General features: G+C 40.4%; 1 protein-coding gene across 1 annotated transcript in view; it reads left to right on the top strand.

Annotated features, from left to right (window-relative positions):
- KIF26B (kinesin family member 26B) overlaps positions 1-5,551 on the top strand; it is a 270,993-nt gene extending 265,442 nt beyond the window's left edge. Inside the window, exons 13-15 of the mRNA XM_053973226.1 lie at positions 1,801-2,003; positions 3,002-3,152; positions 4,537-5,551. Of these exons, the coding sequence (XP_053829201.1) occupies positions 1,801-2,003; positions 3,002-3,152; positions 4,537-4,685 (503 nt within the window). The 3' untranslated portion in view covers positions 4,686-5,551. The remainder of the gene's footprint in view (positions 1-1,800; positions 2,004-3,001; positions 3,153-4,536) is intronic.
- Positions 5,552-14,140: the final 8,589 nt, after the last annotated feature.

Genomic DNA, 14,140 nt, shown 5'->3' with positions numbered 1-14,140 from the left:
ACACTAGGATGATACTCAGGGCCCTTCCCATCTAAGCAAGCAGAGAACTTATTTCCCAGGAGGGTCTGAGCCTATTCCAGGATCTCTCCCTGCATGTAATAAAATTGAATAGTCCACCATGCTCTGTCACCTCCCTTGAAGTATGCAGTTGCTCCCAGCATTTGGTTGCCTTCCTCTAGCACTGCTGACAAGAGTCACCATTAGAATCACAGACCCCTTTGTTGGGTTCTTCCCAAATTGTCTTGTTGTTGTCAGTTTTTGGCTATGGTAATGGGTCAGGTCTTGCTTTTCCTTTTATCAAGATCTGACTCTTCTCTTGATCAGGCAGTTTAATCTACAGATTAACTGAAATGCATTCAAGGTAACGGAATGCTGACATTGTCTTCCAGTGACTGGTACCACAGAACTAAAATAACTCCTGCTTGCGGGTATTTGTAAGGCTTCATTTGTTCTGGCATGAATATTTTTGCTGGGCTGCAGTTTGAGCAATAAAAATAGCTATGATAAGTGTCATAGGATGACAATCTTAGGTTGTTTGGTATAAAGGGGCCTTGTAGAGCTCCATGTCTGCCCAGAACTGTCTGTCAATCAGCTCTGGCTGTGCTCTCTTTTTCCTGCAATGGGTTATCTCAGATGTATCCAAATAAAAGCTCTGTAGACTAGGCTTCCCAGTAGACCATTCTCATCCATTTAAAGCTAGAATTTGCAGGTTAATTACTTGTCTCTAACACAGACCTACTGGTCTCTAGCACAGTCTATCGTACTCAGAAATCGTAGGCTAAGATGTGAATAGTTCTCAAAGTCAGCACAGAAGCAGACTCCCATGAATGAAACTAGGCAATACTTTATTGAAAATCCAAAAATTAGGCAATCAATAGATATTTTGGGTCTTTTTAGCTTTTATTGAAGCACCAAGTTGACAGACATGTTGAAACTATTTACATTCAAGTCTCAATAAATATAATGTAGGAAATTCCTATAAATGATTTTATCTTATTTTTAAAATAAAATCTGCATGATCATTCAGCATCTCTTCCCTGCTGGCTGGCATCACTTACGTATTTGCAGCCAAGAAAGCCAATTAATAGTTTCATTCAAACTTGCTGGCTCTGGCTTTTGTTTTTGGCTTCTCCCATCCTTTTTATTCCTGCTGTGTTCTAGGGAAGACCCTGTGTCAGCTACAAACCTTTTTGTTTTGGCTTTTTTTTTACAACCAAGCCATTGCTCTGATTGTACTGAACCAAGCAAGGAAATGCAACCAGTTGGTTTTATTTTTTGTGCTTGTTTTTGTTCTTTCTCCCAGCAAACCACTGCCATTAGGCCAGGGACATACATTTTCCTCCTTGCTCTACCGTAGGCCCTGACTTGGCATCTTATGTGGCAGACACTTTGCAGAGACTGGCTAATGCTTGTCCTTTGACTGTAAGGGTCAGTGGCAGTAAAGAGGTAGGAAAGCCAGGCTAGACCAGTTCCATCCTGCTGGCTTGGGTCCTTCATCTGCTCTCCTGTATGTGGTGAGGCCTAATCAACAGGGAGCAGACACAGGCTCTGTGAACTGAGGGGATGTGTGCCCTCTGAGTGTCAAATCCTGGAGTCAGGCACCAAGGACCATTGAGGGTGTCACTCATGGTGGGTCGGTACCGAACATTGCAGCTACAACTCCCATGGCCTCCCTGGGTTTTCCCTCCATTTTCTTCTGTATCTGAGAAGGCCAAACATACGTCATTTGTAGACGTCTCTGCAATGGAAAGGAAAAGCAATAGCTGTGCTAACATGCAATGGCACTTTCTCCATTTGCAGGTTCACAGAGGAGGAGGCTTATTCCAGCTTTATCCCTTGACACGACCTCCCCAGCAAGGAAGCCTGCCAACAGCCCCGGGGTCCGCTGGGTGGATGGGCCGCTGCGGAGCGCGCAGAGGGGGCTGGGGGAGCCCTTTGAGATCAAAGTCTATGAGATAGATGATGTGGAGAGGCTCCAGCGACGGCGAGGTGGGGACAGCAAGGTGAGTGCCATCCATGTAATCTCCTGGCGGGTGTAAATGGCAAAGGTCAGCACTTAAAACATACGATTGGAAGGAGTATCTGAGGTTGAGTATTTTAGAGTAACGATAGATTATAGACTTCATTATTATTTTAAGGCATTTTTGCTTCCTAGCTTCTGACACTTGTTGAAGCTGTTTGTGATGTTTGGAGAAACTTGTTGGAGTGGGGTTTCCACTGCACTTTACCCACGGCAGATTTGTTTACAGAGGAGATTGTGAAATAATGTTGAGACCTTCACACAGGCTTGGATGAGGATAGTTCTGTTATTGGAATTGTTTCCACATTAGCAAGGGTAGCACAGTCCTCAGATGGTTTCATTTGCTGCATGTCTTTGTGGCTGCCACCCCTCAGAAGTCATGTGAGGCCAGGCTGGCTGACTCCAGCAGTGTACCTCATGCTGTTACTGTGCTCCAGAGCTATACAGAAAACATATCTTCTTTATTAATGACTATGAATTGCTAGAGCTTTTCATAACATACTCCCTTTGTTTAAGGATGTTTCACATTTGATATTGCTACCAGTTCTCTTATTTTAAAATATGACTAATGCATTACTTATGCACCAAGCACAGGGGTGTATTTAGGCTTTCAATACAGCAAGCAATGGATTTCCTACTCCCAAGAGCTTAGATTTTCTTAGCCAAACTGTGGTGAAAAAAAAGGAAATGTTTTCCTACAGTTAATCTAATTTCAAGATGCTGCCTGTTATTAATTATTATGGTTTATTATTAACTACCATTGCAAAGTCTCCAAAGCTCACTGATGGAAAACATGAAAACCAAACAAAAGCAATAAAAATAAAGCAGATGATGGATGATTTCATGCAGTGATTCATAAACTTCCAGAATAAATGGCTCATTGTCAGTGTTATTGATTGGAAGATCATTTCACTGAATGGACCTGGGTATTTCTTCTCATCTTCATCTATTCTTTCCCTGCTTCTTTTTCCTGGCTGGCAGGAGGTGATATGTTTCAATGCCAAGCTGAAAATACTGGAGCATCGCCAGCAGAGAATTGCTGAGGTCAAGGCCAAATATGAGTGGTTAATGAGAGAACTGGAGGTGACCAAACAGTACCTGATGCTGGATCCTAATAAGTGGCTCAGTGAATGTAAGAGCATTGTCTTATTGCCTGAACTCATAAGTTTCCTTTGGTTTATTTAATAGGGGGATGGAAGGAAGCAGAAATGTCTGGTAAGAGTGAGATGTAAGCTACTGTTTGTAAACTAAAATGAACCAACATAGGACCTAAGGGCAAGCTTTAGATTGACTGTCTTTCTAGAACTAGTTCCTATAATTCTTATTAAATGTTAACTGTAGAACTGAACAATCCTTTTTGCCTGAGAGCTGAAGGTTGAAATGGTACAGCATTCTAGTGGTGGATGTTGCCATTGGTAGATTAACGTTCAAGCGTTTCAGTCCACAGCTCCTGAAAATGAGATTTTTTCTTTTGGCCTCAGATCACTCAAATATATGAGCAATATTATAAATCTGCTCTTCTACCACAAAATAACACTGTGGAGCAAACTTGTCCCTTGGCAGCAGTGGACTTACATGAAATGAAATAAAATTTGGCCCATTTTTTATAACTGTAGATGTGTAAAGTTCAGAGAGCTTAAAGGGCATTCACATTCAAATGAAGAAGGACCTCAGCATCTCTAAGGAAAAAAACATAAAGAATACTGCAGTAGTTATATAACAGTTTTTTAGTATTAGCAAGCAGATGAGTTCATATCAAAGAGTTCTAGAAAAAAACCCCACAATGTGCAAAAGTTTATTTAGGATAATTGCAAGTGGCAAAAGGAGGCTGGCTGGTGTGTTTCCTTACAACATCCTAACGCTTCCTTTGACAGCTGCTTTAAATTGACACCAGATAGGTGCATCCTGCAAAACAACCACAGTATAGGTTTCAGGAACACTATAAAGGAAGAGGGTTTAAAAGTTTTAAAGAGAGAGAGAATTTGCTATGAATTGCTGTCCTCTTAATGTGTGATGCCTTTGTTTGTAATTCCAATGTGGTAAGTGCAGAAAGCCTGGAGGGTTACGGAGACCTCAGGAAACAGATAAGATGGGCAGTGCTGGCTCAGACAATGCATCTCACACTTGGCTTCCATGGAAGCTGCTGCACACCTGTATTGGAGGGATTGATGGCCTTGCTGGAGTGGTCTAGAGGGAATCACATGGAACAGGGAGAGGTGTGAGGAACAAGGAGCCTAGAGGTTTGTTTTAAATTCCAAAGGCAAAAGCATCTGCAGTTCTGGTGAGGATGACAGACCAGATCACTCCAGAAAGCATCCAATGCACTTTAAAACTATTTTTCATTGTAGACAAGCTGCTGTGTTTAATAATCATTAAACAAAAAAGGCAACTTTTAAAGACAATGGCAAGCCAGAGGTGATGTTGTATATAGTACTGATGAGTTTGAAGACTTGAATTAGCTCTGCCATCACTAAGTTTTGCCTGCTTTTCCTATCTGTGTATTTTCTTTCTCACAGTTGATCTGGAGCAGGTATTTGAGCTGGATTCTCTGGAATACTTAGAGGCCCTGGAATGTGTGACTGAACGTTTAGAAAACCGTGTCAACTTCTGCAAGGCCCATCTCATGATGATCACCTGTTTTGACATCACCTCTAGACGCCGATAAAGGATGAACCTCAAGAGAATTTCAATGCGCATCTCTGCCATCCTTCTTTTCCCTTCCAAACAGCATCCCAAAGACAAAAGAATGAGGATGAAGGTTGGAGTCAAGTCTCAGCTGTGTGTATGAGAGATTTGCTATACTATACAGAGGAGTAGTATTAAAAAAACAAACAGAACAAGCATGGAAAATGGAGATAGAAGGTTGTTGATACTCTTAGCCTAAAAGAGCACTTTGCGGAACCTTTTAAGGACATGTCTGTAAATAAGAACTGCTGGCAGAAGACACTTTCCCTGCATTAGCTGAGGAAGGAGGAAAGGCGGTTGTGGGACTTCCATTGAGAGGTTCATTAAAAGAAAACCTATCCAGAAAAACTGTTCAAGTGCCTTGCAAATCTTTGTTATCCAAACATTTATGTTCATACTTTATTGTGTACAGATGGTGCTAGTCAAGAAAAGAAAAAGGAAAAAAAAAAACAAATACACTTTTGAAATGTATTTACAGCTTGTTTTTCTCTTGGTGTTTTCTCCTATTTCCGACTTGCTGTTTCTAAGTAACTTGTGTTTGTAGAGATATTTCCTAATCAGTACAACATATGAATAAATGTTAACTGTCTTTTCTTGTTACCAGAGTAAGGCCACTCAAAGAGAAATTCAGCTTTCCCAGATGACACAAACATATTTCTAGCAGAGAGTAAGGGTTGTTTAAATACTCTTCTGTACTCTCTTATGTGCTGGAGAACACCATCATTTTCCCAGCCTGTAGGTTTTGCAGTGTATGAGAGAGAAGTGACATTACTGTGAAGTAAGTATCTTTTCAATTTGATCCAACCCCCATAATTTGTTTTTTTTGTTCATATATGTTTTGCTTTGTACTGGCTGGAGTTATGAATGAGGAGGTACTTTTATCCTAACCCCTTTTTCTGGTGCTAGTAACTTGCTGGAAAATTGTCCTCTAGGCTAAGGGTTCCCATGTTTATCAGTCCAAAAATGAGTGATTTGTTCTTCCTTGAGACTATGACTGGTAAAATTTAGCTTTGCCTCTTTACGACATATACCACTGCGAGACGTGTTTTGTCATCTTCTGATCCCTGGCCCAGTGTGTCCATACTCACAGATGTACCTGAGGAGTGCAAGCTCTGCTCAGCTCAGCACATCTGGAAATAAAGCAAATGAGTAGATACAGCACTTCAAGCATGTTGGCTATGGCTTCTTTACCAATCCTTCCTTACCTGAAGCCATGGCAAAATTCACATTGATACCAAAAGGACAAGGGCCTGCACCTCCATGCACATCCAATTATTCTACTAGTTGGCCTCTTTATCTACAAAACAGTATGTGGGAAGGAACATCTTTTGTATTTCATAAACAAATATGCAAACCCCACATTTTAATTACATATGAGCATGAAGAATTATTTTGTTGAATTAGGTTTCTTATTCTTATATACTGAAATAAGCACATTCACAAAAATTCCTCTCTCAGATACATTTCTGCTACCCTCCTGTTGCTTATGAGGCAATAAGACTATCATTTAATAGACTCAAAATGCATCAATTAATTGCTGTACTTAACTGCAACTCTTCTTTTACCTGCACCATTGTATCAATGCCATCTTACAATACCCCAAGCAGCAAGTCCCAATGGTAAAATAATACTTGTAGATTTTCTAGTGGTTAGGTGAACAGAAAAGCTTTTTTAAAAAAGTAGAAGTAACATTTGTTTAGTTTTATTTTCTTTTAGTGCTCTATAACTTGTAATAATGAATCTTACTTACTCTATTGCCTTTGTCACTGGATTTGTAGAAAATTCTTAGAATCTATAGAATTATTTGGAAAGAAAAAAAGGTCTTGTGTGAAAGTCAGTTTCTAGTCTGTTCCACAGCAATTTCCTATCATGAAACTGATATTCTAAGTATCAAAGACATATCCCTTTCTGTCTCAAGGAAAAAACCCCAACCAACTCTGAAAATCCCCCCAAACAATGCAATTTATCTGGCTTTCTTCTCTTTATAGCAATTTCAGTAACAGTTACTTTGTATTGGTTTTTTGGAGGCCATCTCTTCTCTGCAGGGCCTCATGGATTGAGTACAGCTGCAGAGAGCCAAGGAAATAATCCCTGCACACAGTCCATGACTTACACAGGAGTGGTGATGCTTCTATAAATCTAGTGGACACATTTTGGAGCTATTGTAAAATACCTATTGCATGTAATATTCCTCACCCACAGTAACTCAATTATTCATTGCTGCTTGATTTGGTACTTCTGTAGCTTAGGAGGCATAGCAAAAAGCATGTGTACCTAGCCATTGTTTTAAAGAGTAAGAGCATATGTTAACCCTGTTTATCACAATGGACAAAAATTGATCCCTGAAACCAAATTGATTATGCCAAGGATGAATTTTGCATACTAAAAAATATGTACTAATTGAGCAGTATCGCAGTACTTACAAATATTTTATTTCTGGGGACCTAATTAGAGTAGCCATTAACTCCCATAATATACAAGTATTCATTGTCTAAAATCCATATGCATTCTTTACTTTCTGTCATTTCATTTCAGGATTTGCCACTATGTTTTTAAGAATTGTGATGGCTTAATACAAAAAAAGGAATGAAAAGTTTATGGAGATTTGACATGATAAAATGTTATCTTCTTGAAAACAGCTTTTTACTTCAAAATTTATATTATTGTAACTCAAGTATTTGCAAAACACATAAATCAAAGCATTCAGGACTTTTATATGAAATTGATCTCAGTTTGCAGTAGCCAGCATTTTAGAGAAGATACATACACTTCTGCAAGTCATCCAGGAAGAACCATTCTTTAAGGCATTGCCAACATAATGCTGTTTTTATGCTGATTTTTTTAAAGGCATCATGTAACCCAAAATACACAAGAGCAACATGAATGTAATGCCTAATAATTTTCACATTCAGAAATCAATCTTATTTCCCTGGGACAGCTTTAGTAGGAAACAGCAATGTAATTCGGTTTGAAGGTTAATTCTTTGTTCACATGTGTCTCAGGAGATCACAGCTCTTCATTGTTGGGCTGTGAGATGACTGTGGAACACCAGCACTGCTCCACATCCCCTCCGGCACCTGGGGGCGCTTCCTGAGAATTGCTGCTCTTGGCATACATGAACTTTATCCATACAAGTGACAGGAGTTGCTCTATAGCCATAAATTCAAGTGTAACCATAGACTAGAGACTTCAGCTGTGCTTAGTGTGATTCAGACATCCCTCTTGTCTGTGTCAGCTCTCACAGCAGGCAGAAGCTGCTCTGGCTCTGGGAGCTGGGTCAATTTGTGCTCTTAATGGTATGGGAGAGCCCTAATTCCTGGTATATTTGTCACACATCTTTTCCCATGCATGCTTTGAACTTGCCTCAAAACAATTCCTTGTCAATTCATTCAGATCTAAGTGTCCAAAGTATTACTTTACAGAAGGACAAGGAAGAAAACTAATACTCTTAGGTTTTCTTCTCATCTCACCTGTTCTGATAAAACTGAGGCACAATTGCATTAAGAATCAGAAGAGTTATAACAGAGTAAACCCAGTTGTGAGGAAAATTCACTCACCTGCAATTTTTGGGGGTATTTACTGTTAGTTATATAGTAGCAGATCATGCTACTCTTATGTATTTAACACCCCTTCATGTCATGTAAGAGCCACACACAGGGCTATTGCTGAACATGTGTCTTTGATCCAGTCTAAGAAGACCCACTGCCATAAATTCTAGCTTCTGAAACTTGCAGGTCCATAAAATAGTATGGACCTGCATCCTGCATGGTATCAAGCAATGGCATGATCCTCTGACATGATTCTTAGTGAGGGCTGCATGAAATGTACAAAAAGGGATCATAGATACACACTGACATTTTTTCTTTTATCTCCAAACATGGCAATTACAGAGGCTGAAAGCTGGGAGTGATGCTGGGAGTAATACATAACAAATCTCATGTTTCCTCACAGAAAACAGTCTGTCTTGAGGTGTAGGTTTTATTTATTCACTTTTTTCATTTATCTCAATAATATGGCTTATCTTAAAATAGGGACCTGTGGCACGGAATTCAAATGTGATGACAGCTGCAAAATATAGACTATTCTACAAAAATCACCTTTTACAAATGTTTGTGATTTTGCTGTATTGTTTTTAATGAGCTAAAAATCATTGTAGAAGCAAAAGTTGTACATACACTGATAAATACATATGCACACAGCCTGAGATGGCCCCCTCTCACACTGCTGCAGGGAAGTGGCAGAGCTGCTCACAGATGGCAACGTCACCACTCCCCTTCTCTCCTCCAAGGAGTGCATGCCCACAAAACCATTCCCCTTGCACTCACCTGGATGAAGTTAACTTATGCCACACTATATGGAAACCTTATGCTTGAAACTCTTCCAAGGGCTTCTTTAAAAGGTTCTTTCTTACCCAAGTTCTTCATCCTAAGTAGCCAAATTGCTGCAGTTCCCATGTAGAACCTGTTAAAGCCTGTGAGAGTATTCCAGATTAACTACTCTATATTTCAGAGGGTCATGAAATTGCAACAAGATATTTTATAATCTTAGCTCTTTAACACAACAATTTCTGCATATGCTTGAGGCATGCAGCATAGTTACATCAACTGAGAGCCTGGACTCTTGGTGGTCTGTGAAGCTTTCTGTCTAGTCCTAACAGAGTTAAAACTGTAAATTGAAGCTTCTGCATTGCAGAAGCAAATTCAATTCTCCTAAACCAGAGGCTGAGCAACCTCTGATGCCAGTTCATATGATGGGAAGGATGGTTGCACAGCATCAGGGATGCACCAGCTCACTGCAGAGATCATTAAATACCAATAGGAGTGGATGATGACCATAGAGAGAGGCATTTCTTAAATCCATGGATGGGAGCATACTTTGCTTAATCATGATGTCCTCATGGTCTGTGTTTTGTAACTCCACAGGCTTTTGCATTGGCAACACAGAGCAGTTTTTGAAGACACAAGGCTGGCTGTTGCTAGCTATCCTAAGATTTGTAAGAGGTTTCCAAATAACCATAGCAAACAAAACTGTGAATGATTTGTCAATGCAAAGTTAATAATCTCTCTCTCTCTTGCATTTATTGTGCGCTCATCCCAGGGTTATCTGAGCTTCCATACCTGTTCCTGGAAATAATAAACCATTTATTATTGTCTTTATCTTTTCTTCTTTCTCCTTCTCAAGCAACCTTTCAAAACAAACACAAGAAAATTTTCCCTTCGAAATGTAGCACCCTTTTGCTACCAAATTCACGAACAGCAATCTCGTGCTCACTTATGCAAACTTTTGAAGCTCACAAAGGGCATGATGATTCTGCAAAGAATGGAGGTGCTGAAAGTAGCTGAAATAATAGCATTCAGTAGCATTCAGCTATAGTATTTCAAACTACCTTCAACCCCTCCTGGGCAGGAAATAAAACACAACCTAAACCATCTTACTTTGAGTGGTCCTACTTAAGTATTGAGCAAACTTTATAATAATGGTAATAAATTGGTGCTTGAGGCAGTTTCAGCTATATTACATATTCTCTATATACTATAGATATGGATGTATTCACCCTCTTTATTGTATATGTATGTGTGTATTTACATGTAGCACACATACATATATGTTTTATGTATGCATAGATACTAACTTTTCTACATTTTACTTCTTTCCCACCCATAGCTGAAACTGCTGATTACTAACATCCACATCCACATCATATTCTATGTATGAAGGATATAATTTATTTGTAAACTCAGGATGTTCTTGTTTTATAGAGTTGCTTGTATTTTATAATTTATTTACACATCATGGTTGGAAATGCTTATCTAAGTGCTATGCATTGAAGTGTATGTTTGCTAAATCCATTTCACTCTGTCCATGGCTATGTTCTTTCTCATTATAACAGTGGTATAAAATAGGGCTAAGGAGGAGAGAAACTGATAGATGTAGAACTTATGCTGGTCGCATCATTGGGCAATTCTGGGAGAGGATGTATCAGTAGTGTATATATATATATATATATATATATATATATATATAATCAACTAAATTTTATGGGGAAAAAGGAGAAAGAACAGCATGAGGACAAGTTCAAAATGTGGAAAGTCACAGCCATTTCCAAGTTTGTCAACAAATGCATTGAACCTTTTGCCATTAAAATTGTAAAGTTTATTGTTTGCTGGCTAAAAAATATCCCTTTTGTGGTATTTGAGGTGTGAAACATTGTCAAAAATATGATGTCTGGAAAGAAATCAAACTATAGTGGCATTAAATGTTTACTTTTATCTTACCAATATATCTGCCTTCTCCTCCTCTTTCACTTTAGATAAGAGCATTTCATGGCATTTCATACCACAGAATGCTTTTGACCCACAAGAGGATGTGGTATCGTAACAGTGAAAGTGAGCAAGAGAGCAAGATCAAACCTGAAAATAAAATTACCAAAGGGGTTCTATCATGCAAGTGTTACTAAGAAGCAAATTCACCAGAAAACAGTAAGGCATTGCAGGGTTTGGTACCAATGACAGAAATACTACAAGCAAGCAGAGCAGCATTAACTTGCCTGCTGCTGTCTAGAAACACAAAGAAAACACAGTCACAGACCTGAAATGGTCAGGCTTTTATATAAGCTGGTTATGCATATACACAGGGATTGTTCTTTTGCATCTGTGAGCAGGGGAAAAATCTGAGACCAAGCAAATATAAAACATGTATTCATACGTATAATTTTTTATCATCTTTAGCAATTGTGTCGCATTTCCCTTGGCCACCATGCATGCACAGGTGTGCACAATATCTGCTTGCCTTCAGCTCATGTTTGTGGTGATAATTAAGAGAGCACCTTGCTCGCAGGACACGATGTGAACGAGCTCTCTGGGCAAATCTCACATGCCCACCAACACCTGGATAAGCCCTGATAAGGACACTGGGCTCTTCCCATTAGAAGAAAACCACAGATCTTATTTCCTGTGGGAAAGATTTAAAAAATCCCCAAATCATTCAAAACATATTTTAAGACAAATCATCTGCCAGCAGATGTCTTTCTCACATTCCTTACTTTAGGAGGGACGTGTTAGGGTTTAAATATTTGGTTAACAGTTTGATGAGAATTTAATAAGGTCCTTTCTTCTATCTTATTATTATACAGCAGAGTGGCAGACCTAGCAGTTACGCTTGCAGGGAATGCAGTTGTTTATGGTGACCTCTTTTAAAGGAAAAATATTGATGTGGATAGAGTGGAAAGGCTGGCAAAGATGGTGACAGTCTCCTCCTTTCCCCTCTTAGAGCAGCAAGCCCTGTGCTACCTTAGCTGTTGCCCCAGGCTGGTGAATTTGCATGCTGTGCCTCTCCACAGTACCTGTAAATGAAGATAAACAGCCATTTATTTCGTCTGTGGGCTGTTCAGAATAGCTCTGATTTGCTCTAAAGAGCTAAAAGTCTTATTGCCTACTTTTGAGGTAATTTATCTTCATTGCTGTTATCATGCAGCCACATCAGTATTAAGGAGCCTGAAGTGCCTTACAGAGACAAAAACAGAAAAATGGGTTAGTGCAAGTCCTAGACTTTGTCTAAGACAGAACTGATGGTAAAGAGCCCAAGATGAGCTGAAAACAGAATCAATTCACTCTTGGTCAAATCTGGAGCCTTACAGACCCCAATGCCACACACCTCTGATTTGGGGCAAGACAGCAAGGAAAGGTTTCATTCACAGAGTGGAAGCAGGGGCTCATGCCTGGCAAAAGTCTGGTGTCCTTATGAGGCCTGCTTGAAACTGTTGATACCTCTTGTAAAGTAATGCCCTATCAATTACCAAGTTTTGTCTTTAAAACCACTAACTTGCCGGACTAAAAATCAGGTTTAGGAAACCTAACCGACTCCATTATGTGGCCCCAAATAAGCTCTCTAGCTACTGGAAAACCAGGAAGTCAGGTTGTTGCTAAAGAATGTTCCTCCCACATCCATCTGCAAACCAGGCTCCCGGGAACTCACCCTCATTTTGGCTGATGCTATTTGCCTGGAAGACACTGAAGAGGGATGAAGGCTAGAAAATTCAGTTCCCAGTCTTTGAGATGAACACAAAGTTAATATTTTGTTGCTCTGGAAAAGGCCATCTGTGGATTTTACGGTTTATGATAGTTAGCAGTCTTGACAGTTGCCGATCTGGCAGTTTTGGAGGCTGACATCTGCTATTTAACCACTGAGCAAAGCTTTGCTGGCTGTGACCACACAAATGCTTTACATTGCTCAAAGACCACTTTCATAACCTCCAGGAACAAGTAGGTAGCTTGGAGGTCCTGTCCCTCTCAGGAACTATCCTGGCAAGCGCCGACTTTGGAAAAGCTTCTAGACAGCCCAAACCCAATCCATCTCAATGGATGCTTGTCTGGGGAAAAGACCTGCATTCATTTTCATATATGTTTATATGTGTCTCTTCTGTGGACCCTTATAGCACAGGTTTGGCTCCCATGCTTTGTGTCAGATTGTGAGTTTCATACCAACAAAATGACAGCCAAACGTATTCAGCTGTGTCTGTCTGGCACATATCCATATTTCCATTTCTATTTCCTAGGAACCCAAGTACTGCCAGACATGTCAGGATTATGCACAGGACTCAAGGCTTGCTGTGGAACAAAGTCACACCTCCAGCAATGAGGGACCTTTGTCACTCACTTTAAAAGGAGCAGGGACTCTCCTTGTCCCTTTCTCATCCTTGCTCATCTTCATTCCCCAAACGACAGAAAACCAGGGACGTGGGAGAAAGCCCTGACATTTTCCTATATTTAGTTTGTCAAAAGGTGAATTGCTCATTGTAGTTGCAATATAGAAGGAAGGGAAGCACAAAGCCACCCCACTCGCTGAGCTGTGCTCCCCAGACTCCTCCACACTGGCACCCGTGGATGCTCTGTGCCATCCAGCCCAGCCCCTTGCAAAATGCCCCTTGGAGATTGATTGCAATGAGCTCCTGGCACCGATGGAGCAGCAGTGCTCCCACTCATGCTGCCTTTCAGTGCCCATCCATGCAGAGGGGCTCAGCTCGCTCCCTGTCTGGGCTTTAGCTGGATGCGCAGGGACACAACTGTGGAGAGTCATGGCAGCTGCCTGGTTTTATTTAAGAGCAAGCTGCCTGCTGCTAAACCATATTTGATGGAAACCTCACAGTACCCAGCAAGAGGCACTGAGGGAGCTAAACAAGACACTGTAAACAGCATTTTCTCCTAATTTCTGAGGACAACGGAAGGCATGGCAATTACTGGAATAATGAGCAAGATATCAGCTGGCTCCTGGCCCTGCGGCTGGTGACTCGTGCAGCCCTGGGGGCTTGTGTAGCTCAGCCTCACGCCTGCCCGGAGTTTCCAAGGCTCAAAAAACCATTTCTGAATGTTATATGTAAAGCCATTAAGATGTTGTGAAATCCACAGACAAGCTTCTGGACAGTGCCTAAGCTGGGGA

This window comes from Vidua macroura, chromosome 3 (genome assembly GCF_024509145.1).
Source record: "Vidua macroura isolate BioBank_ID:100142 chromosome 3, ASM2450914v1, whole genome shotgun sequence".
NCBI lineage: Eukaryota > Metazoa > Chordata > Aves > Passeriformes > Viduidae > Vidua > Vidua macroura.
Note: the sequence above shows the minus strand (reverse complement) of the source record. Positions and strands in the feature narration are given on the sequence as shown.